We start from the raw sequence: 23,920 nt of genomic DNA on the forward strand, positions 1-23,920 counted from the left end.
TTCACCTTTCACCTCTCGCTTTTAAATGGGTAATAAGCGCAATCTGTATAATAAAATACTATTTGGCAAACGGGACGATGTGTACGCATTATACGTAGATGTTAAGTGCTATTTACAAACCGACAGTATCATCCGACATTAGCTGAATATAATAAACTGCCACCAATTTTGGGTCTACGTATGTACGTTTGAGCACTACTGCCATTTTCCAAAGAGGGTTGAAGGACACGTACGCGAAAAAACAAAAAAAAAAAAAAAAAAAAAAAAAAAGAAAAAAAAAAGAAAAAAGAAGAAAAATAAAATTAAAAAAAAAAAAAAAAAGCAACTTACAAGCCTGTCTATAGTGTAATATAAAGTCAAGAAAATAAACTGTATAAATTTATCGCGCAATATTCGATCGATATGAGAAATATTTTATTATCCTCGAGAGAACAATAATGCACGAAGAGGGGGAGAGAGAGAGAGAGAGAGAGAGAGAGATGGGATGGGGTGAGGATAATTCTTAATCGTTTATTTACATTAAAAAAAAAAGTCTCATTAATAAAGGGGGAATTATATATAATAACTTTGAACGAAATCGATAATACGATATTTAACTTTATGTTAAAAGTTTGAATAGAAATCAAATTGACCGGTCCAAATGGATAATCGAATAAATTTAATATTCCAATGATCCTATTGGTTCGTTGATTGAACGAGAGAGAACTTTTCCTTCATTCGATTTAATTTCTCGATATCTCGATTGTTCGAATCGAACGCCATCATGCGGTAATATGAAAAAGTAAAATCCATCCGGGGGACTTCCGGTTTTGTCTTTTTGACAAGCGCAAGCGGTTATATACTAATTGCCGTTTGACATTTCAATTTTTATTTAATAATCCAATAATATCGTACGTTTTAGTGATATGCGGTCTCGACGACGATAATCGAAAGAACGATAATGCACGGATTATAGGTTCGATCGAATAAATCGTCCGATGTTGAACGGTCACACCTGCGAATCACATTTATGCGCGAAAGGTGAGAAAGTCCGAGCGTACCGACGGAGATAATGCCGTCAGGCGTGCCACCGGCTGGGGGTTAGAATCGTATGATTCCCGGATATACATATAAACTGTTAATATCTTTTTTTCCCTCTTGAAACGGTGATTTTTCAGAGATCAGAAAGAACAACGACAAAATGATCAAAACCGGAGAAGAAAATCTACGACATCTGCAATATCCTCAGACAGTGTGAGTTAATCCTAGAGATACACGATATATTATCCTTCGACTCTTTTTTTTCCTCCTCCCCCCTCCCCCTCTTTTTTCTTTCTATCAAATTCTCTTTAATCGTCCTTCCAACAATTATCAAAATTCCTACATATTTTCTATGAACTTTGAATTTGTGAATCCTTGGCATTCAAATTATTCCTCAATACATATTCTCTTGGCTATATTGCCAAGGGCAAAATAATAAACACAGAGAGATTGGTGCTTCTAAAATAATATCTTTTTCTTTCCCCCCCCCCCCCATTTTTTTCTTCCCTCCCCCTTTGGCCCCCCCCCGTGCGCGTGCTCCCCTTTTTCATTCTTTATTTTTTATCCAGAGAATTCAACGGACAGGAGGATCAACATTCGGTGGAATTGTATAGCCAAAATGTTACTATAATACCATCCTCTGGAGGTCACGATCATGGAAGTTCCAAAGTAAAATTAAAAAATATCGTCGACTTTACTTGGGAACATAATTTTTATACCGGTCAATTATTGGCTGTTCATATGTCTGGAAAGTATCTAGCTTATGGTATCAAAGGTAATCATTATAGATTTAGTTATTGTCAACGTTTTTCTTATTTCTTTTTTTTTTTTTTTGTTTTGTTTATTAATTTGTCTTTAAACCTTCTTTCATATTGCATTTCTTTTAGTTGGAACCGGAGGCGGAGTAGTACGGGTTGTATATAAAGAATTAGAACAAAGAGCATTACTCAGAGGCATGCACGGAGCGATACAAGATCTAGCATTTGCTCATGTGTCAAATGCAATTTTAGCTTGCGTAGATTACTCAGGAAATCTCTTTATACATACTATCGAATCTACGCCATCAGAATTATTATGTAGTTTAGTATTACAAGTAGATGCAGAAGAATCTTCACCGACTAGTCATCGTGTTATTTGGTGCCCATATATTCCTGAAGACGATCCATCGGACGGAGATGAAGTGTCAAAACTTTTGGTACTGACAAGGGGTTCAAAGGCAGAACTGTGGTCGGTTGCCACTGTTGCAGCCAGATTTAGATCTATAGAGGTGACTGTGTAAATTGATCTCTATATTATGACGTCTAAATGTTTTTCTTACACAGAAAATCGAACTCTTAAATGAATAATAGGCAACTGATCCAGCTGCAAAAGAAAGTGGCGGTATGATAGAAATTAATCAACACTCAGGAATGATCGTTGAGGCAACGTTTAGCCCAGATGGTACGGCCTTGGCTACAGCCAGTCTTGATGGAGAAGTCAAGTTCTTCCAGGTATATATGCACGGTAATTCTCATGGTACGCAAACCCAACCACATTGTTTACATCAATGGCAACCCCACGGTGGACGTCCCATTTCTTGTCTATTTTTTCTCGACGATCATCAAACTTGTCAACCTGAGTAAGTTAATTTTTTAATCTAATTCTCGATCTTTCTCGACTCACGATCTTTGATCAATCTTAAACAATTAACTTATCGACTTTTACGTAGCGTACAATTCTGGAGATTCGCTATTACTGGCTGTGACAATAATTCAGAATTGAAAGTATGGTCGTGCGAATTATGGACTTGTTTGCAAACGATTAAATTTGCGCCAACTCCTTCCACCGGAAAAGTTCCTGTATTGAAAGCAGGCTTAGACCTTAGCGCTGGTTATCTCTTGTTATCTGACATATATAACAAAGTTCTGTACATATTGAGTATTTCGAAAGTCAGTGGAGAGGCATTAGCGTGTGTAAGTACAATATCAGAATTCCTTCTGCCATATCCTATCTTGAGTTTTGGAATTGTTGATGCTGGGCAAAGAAAAATACGTCCAACGGGAGAATCGTTGGAGGATCTTTCCCAGTGCGAGGAAGAATCCGAGGAACAGCTTGTCATCAGAATGTACCTGGTTCAACCAAAATCATTACAAGAATGTCATATAGCATTTAAGCCTGCCTCACAAGTGAGTGGCAACTGTCTCATGGATATGCTGACCCATGATTCCTTGGATTATTCTGAAGATTTACCCGACATTGGGACTGTTAATCACAATGGAATTTCAGGAGAAAATAGCGAAGAAGATCGTATGTTATCGGCTACGATCGAACCAACGAGTAATCATAACGCCGGATTAAATTTAATGACACCGGACGCATTTAGCTCGCCTGCGAAAAAGGAAAACAATGAATTAGAATCAAGCCCTGCTAGTCCTGAACTTGGGAACGTGTTGTCTGCTAGTCCATCACTGGCACAGGCGGTGCAAGCGTTAAATGCATCGGATCCACCGCTTGCAACGAGCGAACTTGAGGAACATGCTCCGGCTAGTGGTGGTAGTAGTCCTTCCAGAGAGGTCAGAGAGATTCTCTCGCTCAGTAAACAAGAGGAGGAGGCTGATTCTGAAAGTAAAAAGGAAGCCGCACCAAATACCGATGAAGATTGGCCTAATATTCCAATGGTATTGTTAAAAGATGTCAATGTACACGCCATGAAACCAGACTCTGAAGAATATCAAAATGGGGAAGATGATACTACTGTACAAAGGAACAAGGCGAAGGAAGAAACGAAATCTTCCGCCAGTCACATTTCTTGCGAACAAGAGGCCAAATGGCAAAATGCAAATAATATAAATATTACTGACGTAACCAATAAAATGGAATCTATTTTAGAAACTATTCAAGAACAATATCAAGAAATTAGAGAATTAAAAGCTGAAGTTACGAGATTACGCCAGGAGACGCCGATATTGACGCGTGTGGAATCGGTTTTAGCAAGAGCATCGCAACAACAAACGGCAACGTTAGAACAATTATATGGACAAATGACTCGTCAGCGTGAATTCTTAAATACACTCGAGACAACGATTAAAGATAAAATAGAGGCTATTTTACCACGTATTGTTGAGGAAACGGTCGAACCATTAAAACGTCAGCTTCATTTGGATGTAACGCGTATGGACGATCTGTTGAAGGATAATTTGACTAAATTAATTAACGGTACACATATAAAAGAAACATTGGCATTAGCTGCGGCAAATGCAGCTAAACCTGCACTTGATGTAGCTTTCAAAGACACTTTTACAAATATTCTTTTACCTGGTATGGAAAAAGCTTGCCAAAATATGTTCAGACAAGTACAAGATGCATTCGTCAGAGGTACACGCGAATGTAAGCTATTATAATTTTTAACTATTTGCCAAGAAACTTATACTTCTATTTATATTTATACGTTAATATTAATATTACGTATCTGTGTATATATATATATATATTTTTTTTTTAGACCTTCAAAACGTCGATATTATTATTGATAAGCAATATCAACAACGAAATGAACAACAAAGCGAAGCATTATCATCATTGGTACGCGAAGAATTACGAAATGAATTTTCTAGAGGACTATCCTCTTTACAAGAGGATAATGTACGTATTGTTCGAGAATCAATCAGGGAAAATCTAAATCAACAACTGAATGAAATATCTGGCGCACGGTACTTGTTAAAAAAATATTATATAACTATTATCAATATTTTCTTAAACATATATAGAATAGATATATGTTTCTTTGTTTATTTACAATTAAAGTTCACGTGCCACAACTCCTGCCACAATATCCGTACCTGTCGTTGCTGATGCACAAACTCGAGTTGTCTCTCTATTACAAAGAGGTCAATTAAATGCCGCTTTTCAACAAGCTTTAAGTGCCAGTGATTTGGGATTAGTCGTTTTGGCCTGTGAAAGGACAGAACCGTCAAAGGTATTTTCCTCTCCTGTAGGGCCACAAGGCCAAGGTACAAGATGTATTTTACAACAGCCAGTACTATTGTCATTGGTACAACAACTTTCTGCCGATTTAGGACATCGTACAGAACTTAAACACAGGTAATTGTACAAATCTATTACAGTTTCATTCTTTTTATAATTGACACCAATGATATTCATAATATCATAGGGAAATTTTGTAAAAGTAAAATAAAATTCTTGAAATATAGGTGGCTAGAAGAAGCTATATTGAATTTAGATCCAAATGATCCAGTTACTCGAGAGCACATGGGTACTGTATTAATGACTTTGCAAAATCAATTAGCTACTTTTGTAACAGCAAATCCAAATCATCGGTCAGCCAGACGAATGAAAATGTTAGCCATGGCAGCACGTGCTTTATTAAATCAACATCCTTGACCAGCAGTTTGTCTTCAATAAGCACATTCGTGTATAATATAAGGTTCTTATTTTCTGTCAAAACTGAGACGTGTTAGTCTACAAGCAATATCGCTATAGCGAATTTAAGACTGACAGTAGTTCACATGGAATGTGAAAGAAATACTGTATGAATATACGTTGTAATTGTATTGATTTACTGGAATACTGTTTTCTATTGTCCGCAAAGTACTCAACTTTGTAAAATATCAATCAAAATATTTTCATATTAGTATTATCACATCGAAACTTCTAAGTAAAATTTTTATATATTTCATGTTATTGAAATATTTAGTTCCATCCAAAATTTTTATTGTCGAAAAGTTTTCACAACATCTTTGTTCGCTATTTAATTTTTGTTTCTTTAACTTTCATGTGAATTTTATACAAAAGGGGATTTCAATGTCAACAGAAACTGTAAAAAAGAAAAAAAAAAGAAAAAAAAAAGAAAGAAAAAAGAAAAAATAACCTATTTTACATTTGTTACTTATAATAATGTTCAGAAAACTTTTTTATTGCTAATTATATAGACAGTGCATTTCAGTGCACGCCATTCATGACATGATCTATAATGTATTTTGGATATACTTATAAATTTGAGGCTATTCTAGAAATTCTTATTACTAATTGGCATTTTTTTTGTTCTCCTCTTTGCAGGATGTACACGTGTACTTTGCATCGCGATTCGTCTTTAGCTTTCTTTCCTTTTTATTATGTACATATTATTATTATTATTACCATGAATTTCATATTCTTATTTCATCTAGTGAATCAAAATGTTTCACTTTATCTAGATTATAAGAGAAGAGGTAATACAACACTAAAAAGGTACATAAAATGCAATCTTCATAAAACCGAAAAATAATCTATATGTAAAACATACTTTTACATTATTCATTACATTTATAAATAGATATCTTTTTTCTAATGATTTTTTTAAATTTATAACGTTTTGGAGTAAATAATACAGCGTATCATTTGCATGTACACGCATGTCAGTGTTCCATATAATGTTGAAAATGTTTCTCTTGTATCTTTCAACGACATATGTAAATAATATAGCGTATTTTACATTCATTTTGAGGATTGTGTTTATATCTCACTTACATATATTCTTTCTATGATGCAAATATTTCCTAATTCCAGATATTATTCCTTACATGTGTTTAGAGATTAGTAGTTGTAATATTATACATATATATACATATATACATATATATATATATATGTGTGTGTATAGAGAGTATTATAATTTTCTTCAAAAAATTGAAGATTCCAACATCTCTGATTTTTTCAATATAGGATACTATCTTCAATATTTTCATAATATTAAAAATATATAAATATATAAATATATATATATATATAAAACAAGTTACATAAAAATATTGTAAGGAATGTTAAAAATCATGATGTATTTTTTATCATTTTTTTACATCAATCGTCATGGATGCATGGCAGGCATTATGTATGCAATAATCTTCCATGCTAAATATCTTGGGCTTTTATCATGTTTGTTAAATAGAGAACTAATGAACAACATGAATATTACCATATTTGGTATTATACTTCATGCATTATATTTAAATGTATTTCTATAAAATGAACAATTTATAAATAGTGTGTATAATGTATTTTAAAATTACTGTTAACAGGTACATTTTTTATGTCATTGACAGCAAAACTATAGATGTGTTCCAGCTTGAACCAGTCAAAGTTAAACAAATATTTTATTCTTATTAAATAAATTGAGATATTGTATTATGAATAAAAAAAAAAGAAAAAAAAAAGAAAAGAAGATATGTTTGATCAATCATTATTGTTATTAATATGAATTGAATACTATTACGACAATTCTGTTTTATTTGAAAGTTCAGCAATCAATGCTTCTTTGACATGAGCTGCTATTCTTATTTTTTTCCTTTTTCTAATTTTACCAGATTTCTTTTTTTCCGACACTGCTGTTGCCATTTGTACGTCCTTCTTCTTCTTCTTTTTTAAACAACTAAGTGGATTTGGACCACCTTTCTTATGTTTCTTTCGTTTTGGCTCAATTTCATTTATTAAACCCGCCTCCTTTTTTAACATCTTCATATTTTCTTTCTCCCATAGACTCATTCCCAATTCATTTCTAATATTTTCAGCATATTTTTGACTTGCTTCCGAAGGTGCCTCCAAAGTAGGTGCTTTACCATGAAGATATATCAATGGTACACCAGGAATTGTTCTTAATTCCTCTTGCAATTCACGATCTTGCGTTGCAATAATATATCTATAATAAGTATTAATATGTTATTTATTTTGAATATGCCAATATTAATAAGAAATTTTGAACTTACCTAGAAGAATTGTTTTTTCTTATCATAGAACTCAAACACTTGGAACCCGTTATCGGTTTCTTATCATGTCCACATCGATGAATTGCATATCTTTTGATTATTTGCATAGCACCTATAACTGCTTTCGAAAAAGAACCTAATTTTTCTGTTTCTAAAATGATGCATGGTGTAGTCAATAATTTGGTTTCTGCTTGAAAATATTTTGGTAATTGTTCTTGGATATTGAATTTGTTCTAAAACAATTAAACAAAATAATTATTTATTAACTATATATATATATATGTCTGTAAAATAGTTGTATATAATTGTTCTCAAAAATATACCAACCTCAAGTGCAGCAAATGCAAATGTACCATCAATAAGTACTTGATAAGGTTGTCTAAACTTAAAATTATTTATATAAAAGGCTAAAGTTTTTCTAGCTTTTTTATGTCGCGATGTTTTCATTTTCTTTTAATTATTAGATAAATTGATTTAACTTATCGAAACTTAATTGTTTAATAATTTAATTTCTTTTTTTCTCTTTTATAAATATTCGAAGTGAACTTCGAATGTACAACGTATCTCATTTTAGAGGTTATGTTACATATGGAGCTAATGTGACGTTTAAAGGCGGGAAAGTTTCTTCAATGATATTGAAATATTAAATTAAAATTATTTTACATTTAACCCTGTTAACTATTTCTCGTTTATGCCCATCAATGAGAATAGGCTTCATTCTAAATCGATTTACTGAATACTTTCAATAATTTTTCTAATTAATTAAATAGTCTTTAAAGTATAAAATTTAAGGTGTAAAACAAACTAATATTCAAACAATAATACGTTCATTTAATAATATTTGTTTGTAGCGATTTCAATTAGAACATTTGTATCCAACGATAAAATGATTGCGTATGAATTATAAAATAATAGTATGCATGTATATAGGAAATTATATCGTTAGGAGAAAATTTAATATATATATATATATCTAGAAACATTTATACAAAATTGTCATTTATATTATTATATAATTATTACATTAACGCATTTTTTTCTTTCTTTTTTCTTTTTTTTCCCCCATAAATTACGTATTGTCAAATACAAATTATTAGCGTGATATAAAAAGATTTTAATATCTTAATTTTATATACATGAGTTATTTAATTTTGTTACATTAAAAAAAAAAATTATATCAATCCGAAAGGTATACGTATAAAATGAATGTCACTTGCATTATCATGTTAATCCTTTAAAATCAATATCTCAATTATCAAAGCGTTTCTTTTTCATTTACTATTTCATCCGTGTTTAATTTAGGCTTTACCATAAAATTTCTTATTCAACAAATATAAAAGTAAATTTACATTGATTTTGGCCTTTCCAAACATATCCATTATCGGTGAACCTTCGAATTGTAATTCAAGTAACTTTTGGATATCAATTTCTACTTTTTCCATTTCTACTCCCATAAATTTACATTGTACAGTAAAAAGTCCATTATGTTCGGTAGGACTTATCTCAAAAATGACATTCTTAGTTTGGGAATGTGGAAGACCATCGACTTCTAGAAGTACACCTTTCTCTTGCAATTTCGCAGCGGAATATCTTAATGTAATTTTAGATTTCAATTTTCTATGATCTTTCCGTGCCGCATGTAACGCTCGTATTGATCTGTGAAACATGAATCATTTATAACATTGCAAGTTATGACAAAAAAAAAAAAACAAAGAAAAATCAGCTATATATTATGATGATACAAAATGTATCCATATATATTTACCCTTTTCCAGTATGTAAATTTTCAAGACATTTTTGTATATATTTATTGTAATACTCTACTTGTTCTTGATAATATTTCGTTTTTTCTTCCAATCTCTGTTTCGTCATATGTAAAGTTTGAAGTTCTTTATTCCTTATGATTCTATACTTTCCCTTGTTACAAAGATCTTTAGCAACTGCTGTTATAATATTTTGATAACCATCCTCCATACTGACCCAACCTCCAAGTCGTAATTTATTCAAATATACGGACAATTGAAATTTACAATCATTCAAGGATGAACTATTTATAAAAGAAAAACAAAAAAAAGTTGGCATTATTTTATTTGATATAATCGAATTGGATATTTTGACAGACAAAGAGAGAGAGAGAGAGAGAGAGAGAGAGAGAGAGAGAGAGAGAGAGAGAGAGAGAGAGAGAAAAAGAAGAATTATACCTTTTGTGATTGATGTTCAATGTAGGTGACATGGAATTACACTTTGCGTTGTTCAATGATTTTTTATCCATAGGCGAAGACGTAATCGCTAAAGCATCCGCCAATGTAGGACCCTTTAAAAATTGTAACACAGAAACCAAAAGTTCTTTCGTTTTAATAAATAGTCTGTTCAAATTTGTATCCTCGTCTTCCGGAACTTGAAATTTATTCGTAAGCACCAAACAGACTTCTGTTTTACCAAGCCTCGCCAAATTTCCTTCGCACATTGTATCGGCTATATCGTAGAAAAAAAATATTAAATTAATTAAACAAATAATTATTTAAGGTTTTTTGTTTTTTTTTTCTTTCTTTCTTTTTCCTGTTTCTTTTTTTTTTTTCTTTTTTTTTTTTTTTTTTCTTTCTCACTCTCCATTCATTACATTATTCTTACATATTCCTAACAACGATGATACGGTTGGTGCAGATTCTAAATCGTCTAATAAGTCGTGAAGCGGATCTAATGGGTCTGGTGCTATTTGATCTTGATATTTTAACATGAGACAATGTGTATCACAAATTTCCTAATAATGCATATTGAAAAATTATTGTTATTACATATTAATATTTTATTTATGATAACATAATAATAATAATAATAATAATAATAACATTATTACTTGCCTGTAGAGATATATAAATTTCAGGTTTATGTATGAGCGTAGCTTCTGTATATTCGTGAATACTAAAATGTTCTTCCAGATCTTCTATTTGGCAACAATATCGGAAAAATTTTTTGAATTTTTCATGACACTCAATGATAAATTGATTCAAGCAAACCAAATGTGTGGCCTCTTCACCGAACTATAATATTTAATATGATTTAATATATACAAAAAAAAAAAAAAAAAAAAAAAAAAATTGTATTTTATATCAATTTAAGAAAGATATTTACCCCTTTCTTGGAAGCAGCGAATTGTAATATTTTTGCGATGCTAGCTAAATTTCTTCTTTGATCATTCAACAGTGATCTATCAACTGGTAAAGTAACAATATCAAAAGCATCTGGTGCCACAATGGCAGCATTTATAAATTGATAATAAATTAAATTTCCAACTACTTTTAAGATATCCTTCTCCGGGGCATTTGGAAATTTTTCTGACAATGTATCGTTTAAAACTTTGGCTACGTATAACATTCCATAAGGTATTAAGTCACGTGATTCAGTTATTCTCGTTAAAAATTCTAATACAGTTTTTTGTAGTAAACGTACACCGTCGTTTAATTTCTTACGTACGTGTTCGTACGTTAATGCTTCTTGATGAGATACAGTATATGGAAGATTTCTAATGGAACAGTAATGTTAATGAATAAATAATTATAAAAAATATTTCATATTATTTATAATACAATTATTTATACGTATACTTACTGAGTCTCACCAGTTTCCATTTCCAATTGATTTCTCCAACATTTGTATATATCCACTGGATTTGTTTCTATCGATAGTGTCTTATCGGATAATATTTTCTCTATTATTGGTCCTACTATCTGCCTTAATGCTCTTTGACCATTTAATTGTCGTGCATAATTTACAACTATTTTTAATACTAATGGATCTCCAGTAACAACTTCAGATGGCTTTTGAAATTTACATCTATATTTAAAACATACACAGACACACACACACACACACACAAACGCACATATATATATATATATATATATATATTAATTTTTTTTTCTATGAATTATTTTGATATTACCTTATTTCTTCTTGTAATGCACTGCCAAAGAGCTTCAATAAAAGATACTCTTCCCTAATGTTTGATCCAAAGTTGAATAAAGTTAAGATAACATTTTGTAAAAATTTATTTGTTTTACTTTGTGGCAATAGAAATAATAATTTCGATAAATATGCTGGATTAGTTTGTAATGCATAAAATAAATGTTGATAGCCCTCGAGTTTTTTACGGCCTTCCTTAGTCAATGATTTCAATCCTTTTTGCATTGACAAATTATCCGTCATCCCAGAAGAATTTTTATTATCCTTGTTATTGTGTCTTTGTTTCGCAAGATTTTCCAAACTTTTGCCGTGTGAAATTACATCCTTATAGTGTACGATAAAAAATTTTTTAATTTAAGGTAAGCAATAAAAAAAAAAAAAAAAAAAAAAAAAATTTTTTTTTCTTTCTCATATAGACAAACGAAAGAAAAAGAAATTATTAATACCTACTTGCAGCGTGATTCTATTTTGAATTAATAAACCAATTTTAATATCCATGCTATCCAATTGTTGCGATAAGTTTTGATTGTGTCTTATAATTTGTACGACTTCGTGTTTTAAATGCTAAAGTAAATTATCGTAATATAGAAGAAAGTATTAATTAAGCAGAAAAATATATTTAAGTTATACGTGGTGCATATATATATATATATAAAAGTATACCTGCAATTGTAAGTCCTTATCATAATCTTGGGCGTTAAAATTAAGGATAGCAGAGAAATGTCTGACCACAGGGAATGGTGGTTTTTCCATATGCAATAATGAATCAAAAGCTCTTCTAGCTGCGCGTCCACGCCAAAGAGCTTGGAGCTTTATAATTTGTGGTTCCTAGAGCATAAACAGTTTATAATTTTTATGAGAAAAATATAAACTTTTATATTAAACTTACATAATCACGGTATATATCCAACACATCAATGTATTCGGTTTGCATTCGTTTAGGATTAGATTGACACAATGCAGAATCTTTTTCGTGCCTTTCATTAAGTAATGCAATATAACGCTTTCGTTGCAATATACCTCTCCACCACGCTTGTATTTTGACAATTTTCTTGGTATTAAAATAAATGAATTTAGAAGAATACTTTTTACGTAATAAATATCCTCGGATACGTGCTTGTAGCCTAACAATGAGTCCCTTCATTTTCAAATATTCATGTGGATCTTCATTCACATTATTTTTCATTACGTACTGCAAAAAGAATTTTATTATAAATAAAAATTGTAATTATAAGTATGTATATATATATTAATAAAAAATGCATACGTTGATATCATCATAAGTGAGGTAATGAGTTTCTGATAAATCTTCAGGAGGATCCCATGTGACTGTATGCTCCTTTAAATCCAAATATGCTTCGTTGCCTAAGGGAGTGACGTATCGAACAATCGAATAATTATATTTTTCACACTAAAATGAAAAATATAATTAGCTAAATTTAATGTCTATTGTATTATCTTTATTTTTATAAACAAAATATATAACCTTTAGCTTTCTCAAATTACATAATGTATGAAATTTTTTTTCCTTAATTTCTTCCGTTGTTGATTTACTCAATGAATCATTGAAAAAAATCATAAAATATTCCTGATTTTTCTCGTCCAAATTATTATTAAATTGAATGAGGAAATCGCACACTGTACAATGACATATATTTACATGATAATATCATATAATTTTTTATATAATTCTATAAGTTAACAATCTGAAATGATTAAGATACGTACTTAACTTAGCTTTTTCGCTTTCCTTAGACAAAATAGACAATACATTTTCCACATCGTCTAACCATAGTTCAGAACCATCAGAGTGTTTCTCCAAAAGGCACTTATTCAATAATTTGTAAACGAATAAAGGATCTTTAGGAGTTATGTACCAATATAACTTCAGTTGTAGCTTCGTTAAAGCTTCAGTTACAGTATATGGATTATTTTCAACCATAGCTAAATTCAATTCATGCAACATCTGTATCACTATATGATAAAAAAAAAAAAAACAAAAAATATTGATTAGATTCGTTTTATCCAAATTATAAGTATTTATATTTTTTAAAGATCTTTTTTGTATATATAAATATATATATATTTTTTTTTCATACGTTCATTATCTTGTTGATATTGTTGATTTACTAGTTCAATGCAATCTTTTATATCGATATACGTTAGTATAGGACATAATACAGATTGTGATTGTTTTTCCCAGCGTAATGTTGCCAATGCACTAAAATATTTCAGTTTATTTTCTTCATTTAATTCCTAAAAAAAAAAAAGAAGAAAAAAAATTATAAACACAGACATAACATTGATCTTTGATCTATCCCTATTGTTTATTAATATATAATTTACAATGATAAAATTTACCATAATATGTGCATCAGGATTCTTAAGAGCGTCATAAACTAAATCCACATTTCCTATATCTACTGCTTTAGTAATTGCTGCTATTGATGACAATACACGAATACTAACTACTATATCATTGTATGTAAGATCTTTCTATTAAAAAATATTATTCAGATTAATATAATTTTCATATAGACAATTTTGAATATATAAATTTTACATTACCTGACATTCCGTACGATCAATTTTCATTTCTTCATAATATAATGGCACTGCAAATTTATCTACACCGGTTAATTCAAGATATGGATTTTTTAAAGCTTTATAAAATTCAGTTAAACCACCAGCCTGTAAAGTTTCATTTACGAATTGTACAGCTTCCTTGCCTAGAATATAAAGACACAATATAACATATATATATATATATATATATCTTTTCAAAATAAATATAAATGAAAAATTAATTAACGTTTTTGAACTTTGAGTACTCGTTCATTTCCTGTATCAATGGCATTTTGAAGTAAATATTGCCAATGATGATTAATATCAGGATAATTGGTGTTCCATTCAGAATGTTCTACTAGTTGTCTTAATTGCTTCTTATAAGTTTCTATATTACTAGACATGATGTTCTAGAAGTAAAAAAAAAAAAAAAAAAAAAAAAGAAAAAAATTGTAGTATAAAAACAATTGAATATCTTAAAAATTGGGATAAATGTATAATAACGAGAGATGATAATAATAATCAATTTTTGTTCTATATGTAAAATCCAAAAACTTACCTGTAAATGCAATACAGGTGTTTCTAAGGCTTTAATTAATTCATCGCTATTAGATTGAACTAATTGAATAATATTTTTCACTGCATGTTGAGCTATTTTTAAAAGTTCAATGCACATTATATCATATATTATATTATATAAACATATATTAATTTGTGAAAAATATTTTTTTAAACATACCATTCACATGATTGATATGACCCTGCATTTCTGCTTGAGTTAATAGTTCATCATATGCATCTGGTACATAACTATCATTCAAAGACTATAAAATACAATATAATACAAATTTCATAGTTATTCAAATATTTTTAATTCATTTATATCTCACGTATTTTTTAATAATTATTTCATAACTTACTCTATTAAGAGAAGCTTCCATTTTATTACTTTTTGCTTTATACAAAGCTTCACAATAATCTTGAATATATTCAATGCAAATGTTATTTAACTGTGCTGCCTCATTTTGTAAAACATTTAACATCATAACTTGATCCTTTAATGACATTATATTTATAACATAATTGTTAAATAAAAATCAATTTGTTTAAGTTAAATACGAATGTATGATTCTTTTTTATCTTACTTGATTTTTAATCGCTTGATTTATAGCAATTACTGCTGCATGAAGTGCGGCAATATCTACAGCCATACTGTTAGTTAACAAGCCACCAATTTTTTGAAACGAAGGCATTTGAATACCATATTTACGAAATTCTTCACTGACAGCATCAATTTCTGCGTCTGTAAATTAACATTTGACGAAAACAATTTCATTTTAGGATATAACAAGTATAGAATCTGTCTTACCTGTAAAATTGATTTTTCCATACAAGTCTTGAATTTTTGGTGCTTTGCCTAGCTTAAATAAATGTGTACTAAGCGCATGTATACAATATATTACTCGTGGCATATTCTTTTTATCATATATGTCTGTTGTTTCTGGTTGGAATGTCTGGAGGTATATATATATATATATATATAACATAAATTCATTCATACTTCGAGTTAAACATTTTAAATTTATAAGCATAAATGCTAATGATATAATATACGTACTAAAGGTAACTCCATGGATTGAAGACATTGTAAAAAATAATTAATATTATCTGTATGTCTAAACTGTAATCCAGCAAGCGCATATCTTCGCTGATCAAAATCATAAATTCTGTGTAATGGTAATATCTCTGGTGCCATGAAATTACCTAATTTTGCTAAATAAACCCCATTTCTTAAGTTTTCTTCTAATTCTGTCGTAGGAGGTAGCTTTTCTCTTATGCAAGCTTCTATCCATCTAAAAAAAAAAAAAAAAAAAAAAAAATGTAATTGTAATCGTATATCATTACAATTTAAATTAATTAAATTAATATCATAATATATTACTTTTTTGCTTCTTCTAAATGACAAAGGTATTCATAAGCAAGTGTTTTCTGTCTTTGTTCATCCATTTCTTCAGCTGTTTTGCGTCCATCATTTCCCACAATAACTTCCTTACGTGATGTATTTGGAATAATGCATTTATCTATTTGTAATAAAATACATTTCTAATATTTATCTCGATCAAATAATGATATATATATATATAAATACGTATGTATGTATTCTAAGCCAAAAAGTCAAACTATTGTCATTTATCAACCTACTGTCACCTTCAAACTGAATTATTTATTTTAGTTATAATAATCTAACTTTTCTTTCTTTTTGATATAAATAATCGTTACAATAATTAGAAATGTTTTAATAGGACAAAAGAAAGTTATATTAAAAGTTCTGGATGGGCAAACAACGAATAGGATTATTATATCACAATACTTGTCAATAAATACACAATGACAAGCTGTTATCATAAACATATTAATTAAAGGTAAAATATTAATGATTATATATGTATATTTTATCGATTAGCTTACCCTTTTTATAATCAAATGATTTATGACCACTATTAATCATGTCGCTAAATTAAAACAAAAATTATACATAAAACTACGAAAGCACGAAAATTATTCTGTAGTATACGTTACATTCCTTAAAATTCAAAATTATCAGCGGATATACTACCTGAGTAGTCTTGCCAACTGTAATGCTTTCGCAAATAAATATTTCCAAATATATAAATACTCTTTCTTTGTCCAGAATAATATTTTTTATTCTAACAAACAATATTTTATTTTTTATTTTTAAAGTTGCATTTAAAGGATTTTTCATCGATTATATTGAATCAATTCAATCGTTTATAATATGCCAAGAAAAAAATACATTTATAAAAGATGTCAAATGATTAGTTGATTTTAAGCCTATCAAAATCGAATACTGAACGAAAAACAATGTAAACAAAAAATAAATTCAATTTTCCTTTTTTTTCTTTTATATTACTCCTAAGAGATAATATTTAATATATGAAATTACTTACAATATAAAAATAAGCATATAATACACAATAAAACTGTGTAATGTTATTTCCTTTCATGCGTATATTTAAAGGTTATGTTTTTGTTTTGTCATGGTGTAGAGTCTCATTAGTTTTTATTAAAGTTTTTGAAAAAACATTTTTCATAGTAAAAGTTATCGCGGATCACAGTGAAAATACGAAACATTCTTATTAATTATTAGGTATTCAAATTATTTTATCATTTTTATATTTTCTTTTTCTTTCTCTTTCTCTTGCTATTTACCATTTGTGTACATTATTGATATCTCATAGAAATGGTTCAATGTCAATTTCTAATGTAGAACATGGTAAATTTAACTCAAATTTTGTAAGTACATCCGGATGTAAAATTCCCATTTTGCCAATTACTTTGTTATTATATATTACTTCTGCATATCTTTTTGGAAAAAAAGTTGGATCTGTAAGAAGATTATATGAGAATATTTTCAAATAGAAGTACTTTGAATTGGACATTAAAAAAAAAAAAAAAAAAAAAAAAAAGAAAAAAGAAAAATTAAAAACAAAGAAAAAAGAAATGTTTATTATTTTACCATCAGCTGCACGTAAATAATATCCAGTGTCTGTTTTATTAGTACTCCATGATACTTCAAGTACTTGCATAATTCTATCAAGTAAACCATGGATTATTTCAAAACCTCCAGTTTTATTATAATATACTGCACATAAATGCCTTTTATTACGTGCACCAACATCCATTGTAGGATCAAGTAAAACAATATCAGAAATCTCAAATAATTTCAAAGGTAATGGCATCTTCTTATTTCCGGCTATTGTTTTCAATAATCCTGGTAATAGAGTCGTACGTGCAACCTATAATGAGGAATAATAAAAAAAAGAAGATATATTTATTTGTTCACACTTTTGGTTAAAGATATATTACCTGAAATTCTAAGGTTTTTGGATTGGATATATGAACAGCTGGTATATCCTCTATTTTATGATTTATTTTTTCTGAAATATCATCCCTGGAACACTGTAATATTAAATATTTTTAAATGCAATTTTTTTTATTTAATATCGTTTAGTTTTTTTTTTCTTTTTTTTTTTTTTGTCTTTTCCACATTTAACTTACCAACGAAAACGTCAATGTTTCGGTAAAACTCGCACGTGCCAATTCTTCGCGTAATTGATCAGATAATTTATTGAGCGGAAACTTAAATTTAAAATATATTATAACATATGAAATATTTTATATCAAGTAAATGTAGTCCGTAGTACTTACCTCAATGGCAATTGTATTTATTTCTGGAAATATTTTATCTATATTATTATATCCATGAGCAATAGCTACGTCTTCATAAATATCACATGGATGTAAAACATCTCTTCTCGTTGGAGGTATTTTAATAATAATATTATTTTTTTCTTTTACTGTTGCTTCCAATGACATTTTAGATAATAGCTTTGCTATTTCTTCTGGAGTTTTTCTAAATTATATAATTATATGGTAAAGTAATTATCAATCGTTACAATTTAATTTAACTTACTTGATCCCAATATAATTCATTGCATTTTCGCTATTTATTTCTTCCATACGGTAGCTCAATTCTGGATGATAAAAGATTTTATTATCTGGATATATTACTTTTACAGTTTCTGTTGTATATTTTTTTGCACAGTATACACTGAAAGCACAAACTATAGTATCTACTGTAATCTTTGCCTAAAATATTTATTAAAATTAATTAACTAAACATTAATTCTATATTATAATATTGTATCAGGGAAGAACATCTTTTTTTTTATTTACAAGAGTAAAAGATCAAGTGAATAAATACCTTATTAAGATCAGTTGCAGTACATTCTATAAGTACATTTTTAGTATTGAGAGTGATTTTTGTATGATCCCCATTAATTATGGGTGGTAATGATAAAACAATACCATTACTATCATATATTATAGGATATACAGGACTATCCTTTATAATTGGTAAATACTGTTTTAATTGTGCATGATGCTGTAAGAATATGTTTCTATTAACATTTTCCTTTTTCTTCCTTTTCACAAATAATTCTTTTTATCAAAAAAATATTTACCGCATACAATTCCATTATTTCTTCCCCAGTATATTCTTTTGTTTGATTAAGAGGTTTAAAACGAATAGCACTTGGCGGTTTTGCATCATATACAAATGGTCCTTTAATAGTATCTAAATCATGTGTACCAATTGATACAATACTTCGTTTTCGTCCTATACTCTGATGTAATTTGTCTTGAAGATCAATGAAACTGTTATAAGAATCTTTTGTAAAAGTAATATCACGTAATACAGCAGCAACTATATGTTCTCTGACTTTTAAACACTAAAATATTTTAATAGAATTATAATATTTCTCATTTTATTATTTATATTATTGACTTTTCAATAATATTTATACTCACTTCTTCCTTCATTACAATTTCTTCTGGTACAGTTGGTTTTATTGAATTATAGCATGGTACACTAGTCCTGTATAAGGAATAATATGAATCTTTTTTTCTTATTTTATTTCAAATCAATAGAAAAATAGTTTTATAAATCTGCACGTACTTATTTAAGAATACTGATAATCCAGTAACTAGACCTTCTAAAGATAATAAATCATATCTGTTAGCTGGAATATCAATTTTATAAATAATTTCTTCCGAAGCACCAATACTTTGTTCGGAACCTTGTTCCTTTGCTATCATCTGTTTTTCTGTAGTCTATAAATATATATATATATATATATATATATACAAAAGGGGACATACAATGAGTTGTTTAAAAAGTTATGGAAATTAATGATTAGACAAGATCCTTACCACATCATCTAATTCCAAACCAAACTCAAAGCATAAATTTTGAAATTCTTCTTCAGCTGCAATCAAATTGTTATTGTTTGATTAAAATTAATGATTAATTATTTAATCCCTATGGAATTTATAATGCACAAATGGAATGATAGAAAACTTAATAAAAATCTTTGTACGAAATAGAATTTAAATGTCCGCCAAATGATTTGTTTAATTACTAATTAATTAAAGAAAAATCATAGACAAGTGATAAGACAAAAATATATTTATAGTAATTTTCTTACAATATGTTTTTCCAAGTGCTTTAAATAACAAATCTCGTTTGACGGCTATAGTCGGCATTTTGAAAGGTTATGAAAATCTTAGGGACGATAAGAAATGTATAAGAAATGTGTGTGCTTTCTTATTTTTCTTTTCTAATAAATAATAATATTAAATGCACGATAACGAAACCATTGATATAGGTTAGGAACTAACGGAAGTAATACATTCGAGCGGGAAATTTAAATTTCAATGCATGTGCTTTGAACCTAATATATAAAGTTTATTGCGCATACGCAATAGCGCGATGCGATTAAAATCAAACCATGCAAAAACTCATTATATGGGCGAACACGCGTATAAAATATCAAATCTACATATAATATGTTTACAAAATTTTTCTTTGCTTTTTCTTTTTTTTTTTTTTTTTTTTAAAGAAAATTACGAATGTTGTGTCATTTAAATTGAACGTATCCTGTCAATATTTGATTTGACGATAAAAATGATTTACATTGTACGTCTTAACGATTAAGCTCATAAATCATAGCGGAATATTCGAAATTCTTACATTTTCTTTTCTCTTTCTTTTTTATTTATTTATTTGTTTCTCTTTTGATATTCTTATCTACAATTTGATCAGTAAGATAATAGATAGAACGTAGACGTATTTCTGTGTAAATTTCCAAGGGAAACGAGTAGATATATTTAGTTTAGAGAAGTCGTACATACAATTAAGAGATAGATGCATTGATGGTAGTACCCTTCTCGTCTTCTTGTTGGCTCACAATGTTACACTATGAATTACATCCGCGTCACGGATGATTGTGTCGTTTAACTTTTTAAACGACTTCTTCCCTTTCGAGCGAAGACATCGTACAGGATTGTATCGTCCGTCGACGTATTTACGTATATATATATACATATATATATATATATATATATCATTTTCGTGCGAATGATCACCGATTTTATTGTGAATGATTGATCATTAAATAATATCGTCATCTACGAAGAACAAGGTGCGTTATAATCGATTATTGCAAAGTGAATATTTTTTTTTGTTTTTCTTTTTCTTTTTTTTTTTTTTTTTTAATAAAATAATTTATTTAACATATAACTGTCATAATTCTCGACGTTAGAATTATTTTATATGCATTTGATATTTGTAAAGGGAGCGTTGACCCTTTATCACTCAATGTTTACTTACGAAGCGATAAAACTAACAAGTGAGCGATTTTTCTTCTATCTTTTTTACATAAAGTGCATATATATACACATATATATACACACACACACACAACACATGCATGTATATATATATATATATATATTTATATATATATATTGTATTTGTGCGTATATATATATATATATATATATATATATATATATATATATACACATAATTGTTTTACATATCGATTTTTTAATATCACTGATCATATGAATTGATAACAGGAATAAAAATAATGGAGAAAAGTAACATACTGCTATCACCTGGCCAACGTATACGTCCTAATATGAACAAGGAAACTGTAATCGATCTTTTATCAAAGATCTATGGTCTAACAGCGATGGATATCCAAGAGTTGAATGCTTATGACGATAAAAATTATCACGTACATTGTAAGGAATCACATGAGAATCCTTATATATCGGAAATTAGCGAACACGGGTACGTTTTAAAGATTATAAATTCTTTGGATTCGCGAAATACTCATATTATAGATGCGCAAACTGAAATGTTGATATTTTTAAATGGCCATTTCAATTGTCCGATACCAGTTAAAAATTTAAGTGGCACATATTATAACATGGAGAAGATAAATGATTCCGAGGAAAGTCATGTTATAAGGCTTTTCATTTATCAACCTGGTCAATTATTAACAAGTGTATCTTGGAATAAGGAATTGCTTTATAAGGTCGGTTATTTGGCGGCAGATCTCGACGTGAAACTATCGAAATTTTATCATCCGGCCTTTGAGCATCATAGAACTATATGGATGTTGATGTCCATGTCGAAACTCCATTTATTCGTATTCGCAGTGCCAGACGAGAAACGAAGAGAATTGGTGTGCGACGTTATCGATACATTCGAAAAAGAGGTATTAAAGTTCGTACCTATCCTTGAACAAGGCATAATACATGGCGATTTAAATGAACAAAATATTCTCGTTAATAAAGAGGGTACCGATATCGTGGCCATTATCGATTTCGGTGATACCCAAAAAACATGTCTAATATTTGAATTGGCTATTGTCATTTGTTACGTGTTATTGGAACGTAAAGATATAAATGTAGGTAAACACGTTATCGAGGGATACCAAAGTGTAAGGAAATTGACAGATTTGGAGAAGAAAATTTTAAAGGTCAGTGTTTGCGCGAGAATATGCCAGAGTCTTGTGATGGGCGCCTATTCGCATTTAAACGATCCTAAGAATAAATATATTCTTACCACGCAAAAAAATGGCTGGCCATTGCTGCAAGAACTTTGGCCAATGAGCAACGACGTTATATCGAAGATCTGGGATCTCTCCAATTAAAAAAAATATAAACAATTATTTCCTTGTCGATGTGATTGCGATATCTTTTTCTTTTTTTTCTTTTGCATTTAAATCATTTCCTTTTTAATATATTTAAATGATATGTCAATTGAACGAGCAATAAATTAATTATAATATTAATTATATAATAGTCATTTTTAGAACAATATTATACAATATTATATATTACTATAATACACTATTGGGAACAACAACGTTATGATTTATGCAGTGATATATCCTCTGGTTTTATTCGCATTAGGCAATTACATATTTACATAGATAGAATGAACAATAATAATGCTCTTCTCAACCAGTAATAGTAATAGTAATAGTAATAATAATAATAATAATAATAATAGTAATAATGATGATGATAATAATAATAATAATAATAATAATAATAATAATAATAATAATAATAATAATAATAATAATAATAATAATAATAATAATAATAATAATGACATATAATTATTATAACGATAATAATATATACGGAGAGATGTTTCAATAAATTGATTCGCAATATTTACAAAACCATGATTCGTCGATGAATTTTTATTTTTTTATTTATTTATTTATTTATTTATTTATTTATTTATTTTTTTTTTTTTATTCTTGTCATTGTTATTTTTGTTGTTTTATCACTAGTTTACAGATAGACGAATCGAAATAAATGTCTCATTTAATATAGATGAATAGATTAGTTAGAAACCTAGATTGAGACATTACCAGAAGAGAGATTCAATTTCAATGAAATAGTTTATGGAAATATACCGACAATATACATATATGTAGTACACCGAGCAAAGGCCTCAGTAGTCCCTTTCGAGCTCTTGTCGCTGGGTGTACATATGTATGACGTACATATGTACGTACGTATGTATCTATGTAGGTAGGTAGGTATGTATGATGTATATATGTATGTATATACGTGTACGTGTGTGTAATAGATGTATGTTTTTGTATCAATGTTGGCGAAGCGATGCGCTTCTCTCGTATGCTTTTATCCGCGCATTAACTTTTCCCTTGACTTTCTTTTTT

At 28.9% G+C, this 23,920-nt stretch overlaps 5 protein-coding genes across 7 annotated transcripts; 2 read left to right on the plus strand and 3 right to left on the minus strand.

The window, feature by feature from the left end:
• Window positions 1-785: 785 nt before the first annotated feature.
• Window positions 786-6,572, plus strand: Ge-1 (Enhancer of mRNA-decapping protein 4 homolog Ge-1). The gene is made up of 9 exons (XM_035887815.2): window positions 786-1,020; window positions 1,158-1,233; window positions 1,590-1,795; window positions 1,908-2,287; window positions 2,370-2,638; window positions 2,729-4,386; window positions 4,502-4,709; window positions 4,804-5,100; window positions 5,211-6,572. Exons 1-9 carry the CDS (start codon window positions 978-980, stop codon window positions 5,398-5,400), a joined length of 3,327 nt encoding a protein of 1,108 aa, XP_035743708.1. The 5' UTR covers window positions 786-977; the 3' UTR covers window positions 5,401-6,572.
• A 137-nt stretch (window positions 6,573-6,709) lies between these two features.
• Window positions 6,710-8,375, minus strand: LOC118451368 (rRNA-processing protein UTP23 homolog). Its single transcript, XM_035887816.2, has 3 exons — window positions 8,085-8,375; window positions 7,758-7,990; window positions 6,710-7,690 (listed from the first exon to the last, which is right to left on the minus strand). Exons 1-3 carry the CDS (start codon window positions 8,202-8,204, stop codon window positions 7,264-7,266), a joined length of 780 nt encoding a protein of 259 aa, XP_035743709.2. The 5' UTR covers window positions 8,205-8,375; the 3' UTR covers window positions 6,710-7,263.
• A 408-nt stretch (window positions 8,376-8,783) lies between these two features.
• LOC118451389 (ras GTPase-activating-like protein IQGAP1) lies at window positions 8,784-17,396 on the minus strand. 2 transcript variants are annotated; one of them, XM_035887857.2, is made up of 26 exons: window positions 17,255-17,396; window positions 16,228-16,366; window positions 15,904-16,138; window positions 15,655-15,799; window positions 15,431-15,588; window positions 15,206-15,340; window positions 15,025-15,109; window positions 14,845-14,936; window positions 14,533-14,695; window positions 14,289-14,449; window positions 14,082-14,216; window positions 13,820-13,976; window positions 13,449-13,694; window positions 13,207-13,358; window positions 12,988-13,131; window positions 12,610-12,912; window positions 12,384-12,548; window positions 12,171-12,284; window positions 11,701-12,044; window positions 11,367-11,591; window positions 10,890-11,280; window positions 10,619-10,798; window positions 10,389-10,518; window positions 9,959-10,232; window positions 9,523-9,804; window positions 8,784-9,413 (listed from the first exon to the last, which is right to left on the minus strand). In XM_035887857.2, the coding sequence occupies exons 2-26, from the start codon at window positions 16,290-16,292 to the stop codon at window positions 9,056-9,058; spliced, it is 4,839 nt and encodes a 1,612-aa protein (XP_035743750.1). In that variant the 5' UTR covers window positions 16,293-16,366; window positions 17,255-17,396; the 3' UTR covers window positions 8,784-9,055. The 2 variants fall into 2 exon arrangements, with proteins under 2 accessions (XP_035743750.1, XP_035743749.1); XM_035887856.2 differs by lacking the exon at window positions 17,255-17,396 and adding an exon at window positions 16,755-16,962.
• Window positions 17,397-17,531: 135 nt separating this feature from the next.
• On the minus strand, window positions 17,532-20,605 carry beta-PheRS (phenylalanine--tRNA ligase beta subunit). Its single transcript, XM_035887860.2, has 12 exons — window positions 20,354-20,605; window positions 20,079-20,134; window positions 19,825-19,979; window positions 19,677-19,743; window positions 19,331-19,597; window positions 19,072-19,251; window positions 18,781-18,956; window positions 18,516-18,720; window positions 18,366-18,446; window positions 18,174-18,266; window positions 17,824-18,103; window positions 17,532-17,691 (listed from the first exon to the last, which is right to left on the minus strand). The coding sequence occupies exons 1-12, from the start codon at window positions 20,409-20,411 to the stop codon at window positions 17,540-17,542; spliced, it is 1,770 nt and encodes a 589-aa protein (XP_035743753.2). The 5' UTR covers window positions 20,412-20,605; the 3' UTR covers window positions 17,532-17,539.
• Window positions 20,606-21,038: 433 nt separating this feature from the next.
• Window positions 21,039-23,202, plus strand: LOC118451403 (hydroxylysine kinase). Of its 2 annotated transcripts, none has more exons than XM_035887882.2 (2): window positions 21,039-21,349; window positions 21,789-23,200. In XM_035887882.2, exon 2 carries the CDS (start codon window positions 21,800-21,802, stop codon window positions 22,871-22,873), a length of 1,074 nt encoding a protein of 357 aa, XP_035743775.1. In that variant the 5' UTR covers window positions 21,039-21,349; window positions 21,789-21,799; the 3' UTR covers window positions 22,874-23,200. The 2 variants fall into 2 exon arrangements, with proteins under 2 accessions (XP_035743775.1, XP_035743774.1); XM_035887881.2 differs by lacking the exon at window positions 21,039-21,349 and adding an exon at window positions 21,419-21,556 and having other exon boundaries at window positions 21,789-23,202.
• Window positions 23,203-23,920: the final 718 nt, after the last annotated feature.

Source organism: Vespa mandarinia, chromosome 2 (assembly GCF_050613455.1).
Source record: "Vespa mandarinia isolate Hongniang chromosome 2, ASM5061345v1, whole genome shotgun sequence".
Lineage (NCBI taxonomy): Eukaryota > Metazoa > Arthropoda > Insecta > Hymenoptera > Vespidae > Vespa > Vespa mandarinia.

What these genes read in the sequence shown, in the direction of transcription:
- LOC118451368 (XM_035887816.2), bottom strand. Translation starts at nt 8,204, where the DNA reads ATGAAAACATCGCGACATAAAAAAGCTAGAAAAACTTTAGCCTTTTAT. An exon ending in TTGCATTTGCTGCACTTGAG is followed by an intron (nt 7,991 to 8,084) that starts GTTGGTATATTT and finishes TAATTGTTTTAG; the next exon opens with AACAAATTCAATATCCAAGA. An exon ending in AGAAAAAACAATTCTTCTAG is followed by an intron (nt 7,691 to 7,757) that starts GTAAGTTCAAAA and finishes TACTTATTATAG; the next exon opens with ATATATTATTGCAACGCAAG.
- LOC118451403 (XM_035887881.2), top strand. Translation starts at nt 21,481, where the DNA reads ATGCATTTGATATTTGTAAAGGGAGCGTTGACCCTTTATCACTCAATG. An exon ending in CGAAGCGATAAAACTAACAA is followed by an intron (nt 21,557 to 21,788) that starts GTGAGCGATTTT and finishes AATTGATAACAG; the next exon opens with GAATAAAAATAATGGAGAAA.
- beta-PheRS (XM_035887860.2), bottom strand. Translation starts at nt 20,411, where the DNA reads ATGCCGACTATAGCCGTCAAACGAGATTTGTTATTTAAAGCACTTGGA. An exon ending in AAATAATGGAATTGTATGCG is followed by an intron (nt 19,252 to 19,330) that starts GTAAATATTTTT and finishes ATATTCTTACAG; the next exon opens with CATCATGCACAATTAAAACA. An exon ending in CTGCAACTGATCTTAATAAG is followed by an intron (nt 18,957 to 19,071) that starts GTATTTATTCAC and finishes TAAATATTTTAG; the next exon opens with GCAAAGATTACAGTAGATAC.
- Ge-1 (XM_035887815.2), top strand. Translation starts at nt 978, where the DNA reads ATGTTGAACGGTCACACCTGCGAATCACATTTATGCGCGAAAG. An exon ending in ATCACATTTATGCGCGAAAG is followed by an intron (nt 1,021 to 1,157) that starts GTGAGAAAGTCC and finishes GTGATTTTTCAG; the next exon opens with AGATCAGAAAGAACAACGAC. An exon ending in CTGCAATATCCTCAGACAGT is followed by an intron (nt 1,234 to 1,589) that starts GTGAGTTAATCC and finishes TTTTTTATCCAG; the next exon opens with AGAATTCAACGGACAGGAGG.
- LOC118451389 (XM_035887856.2), bottom strand. Translation starts at nt 16,794, where the DNA reads ATGATTAATAGTGGTCATAAATCATTTGATTATAAAAAGG. An exon ending in AATCCATGGAGTTACCTTTA is followed by an intron (nt 15,800 to 15,903) that starts GTACGTATATTA and finishes ATATACCTCCAG; the next exon opens with ACATTCCAACCAGAAACAAC. An exon ending in AGTACTCAAAGTTCAAAAAC is followed by an intron (nt 14,450 to 14,532) that starts GTTAATTAATTT and finishes TTTATATTCTAG; the next exon opens with GCAAGGAAGCTGTACAATTC.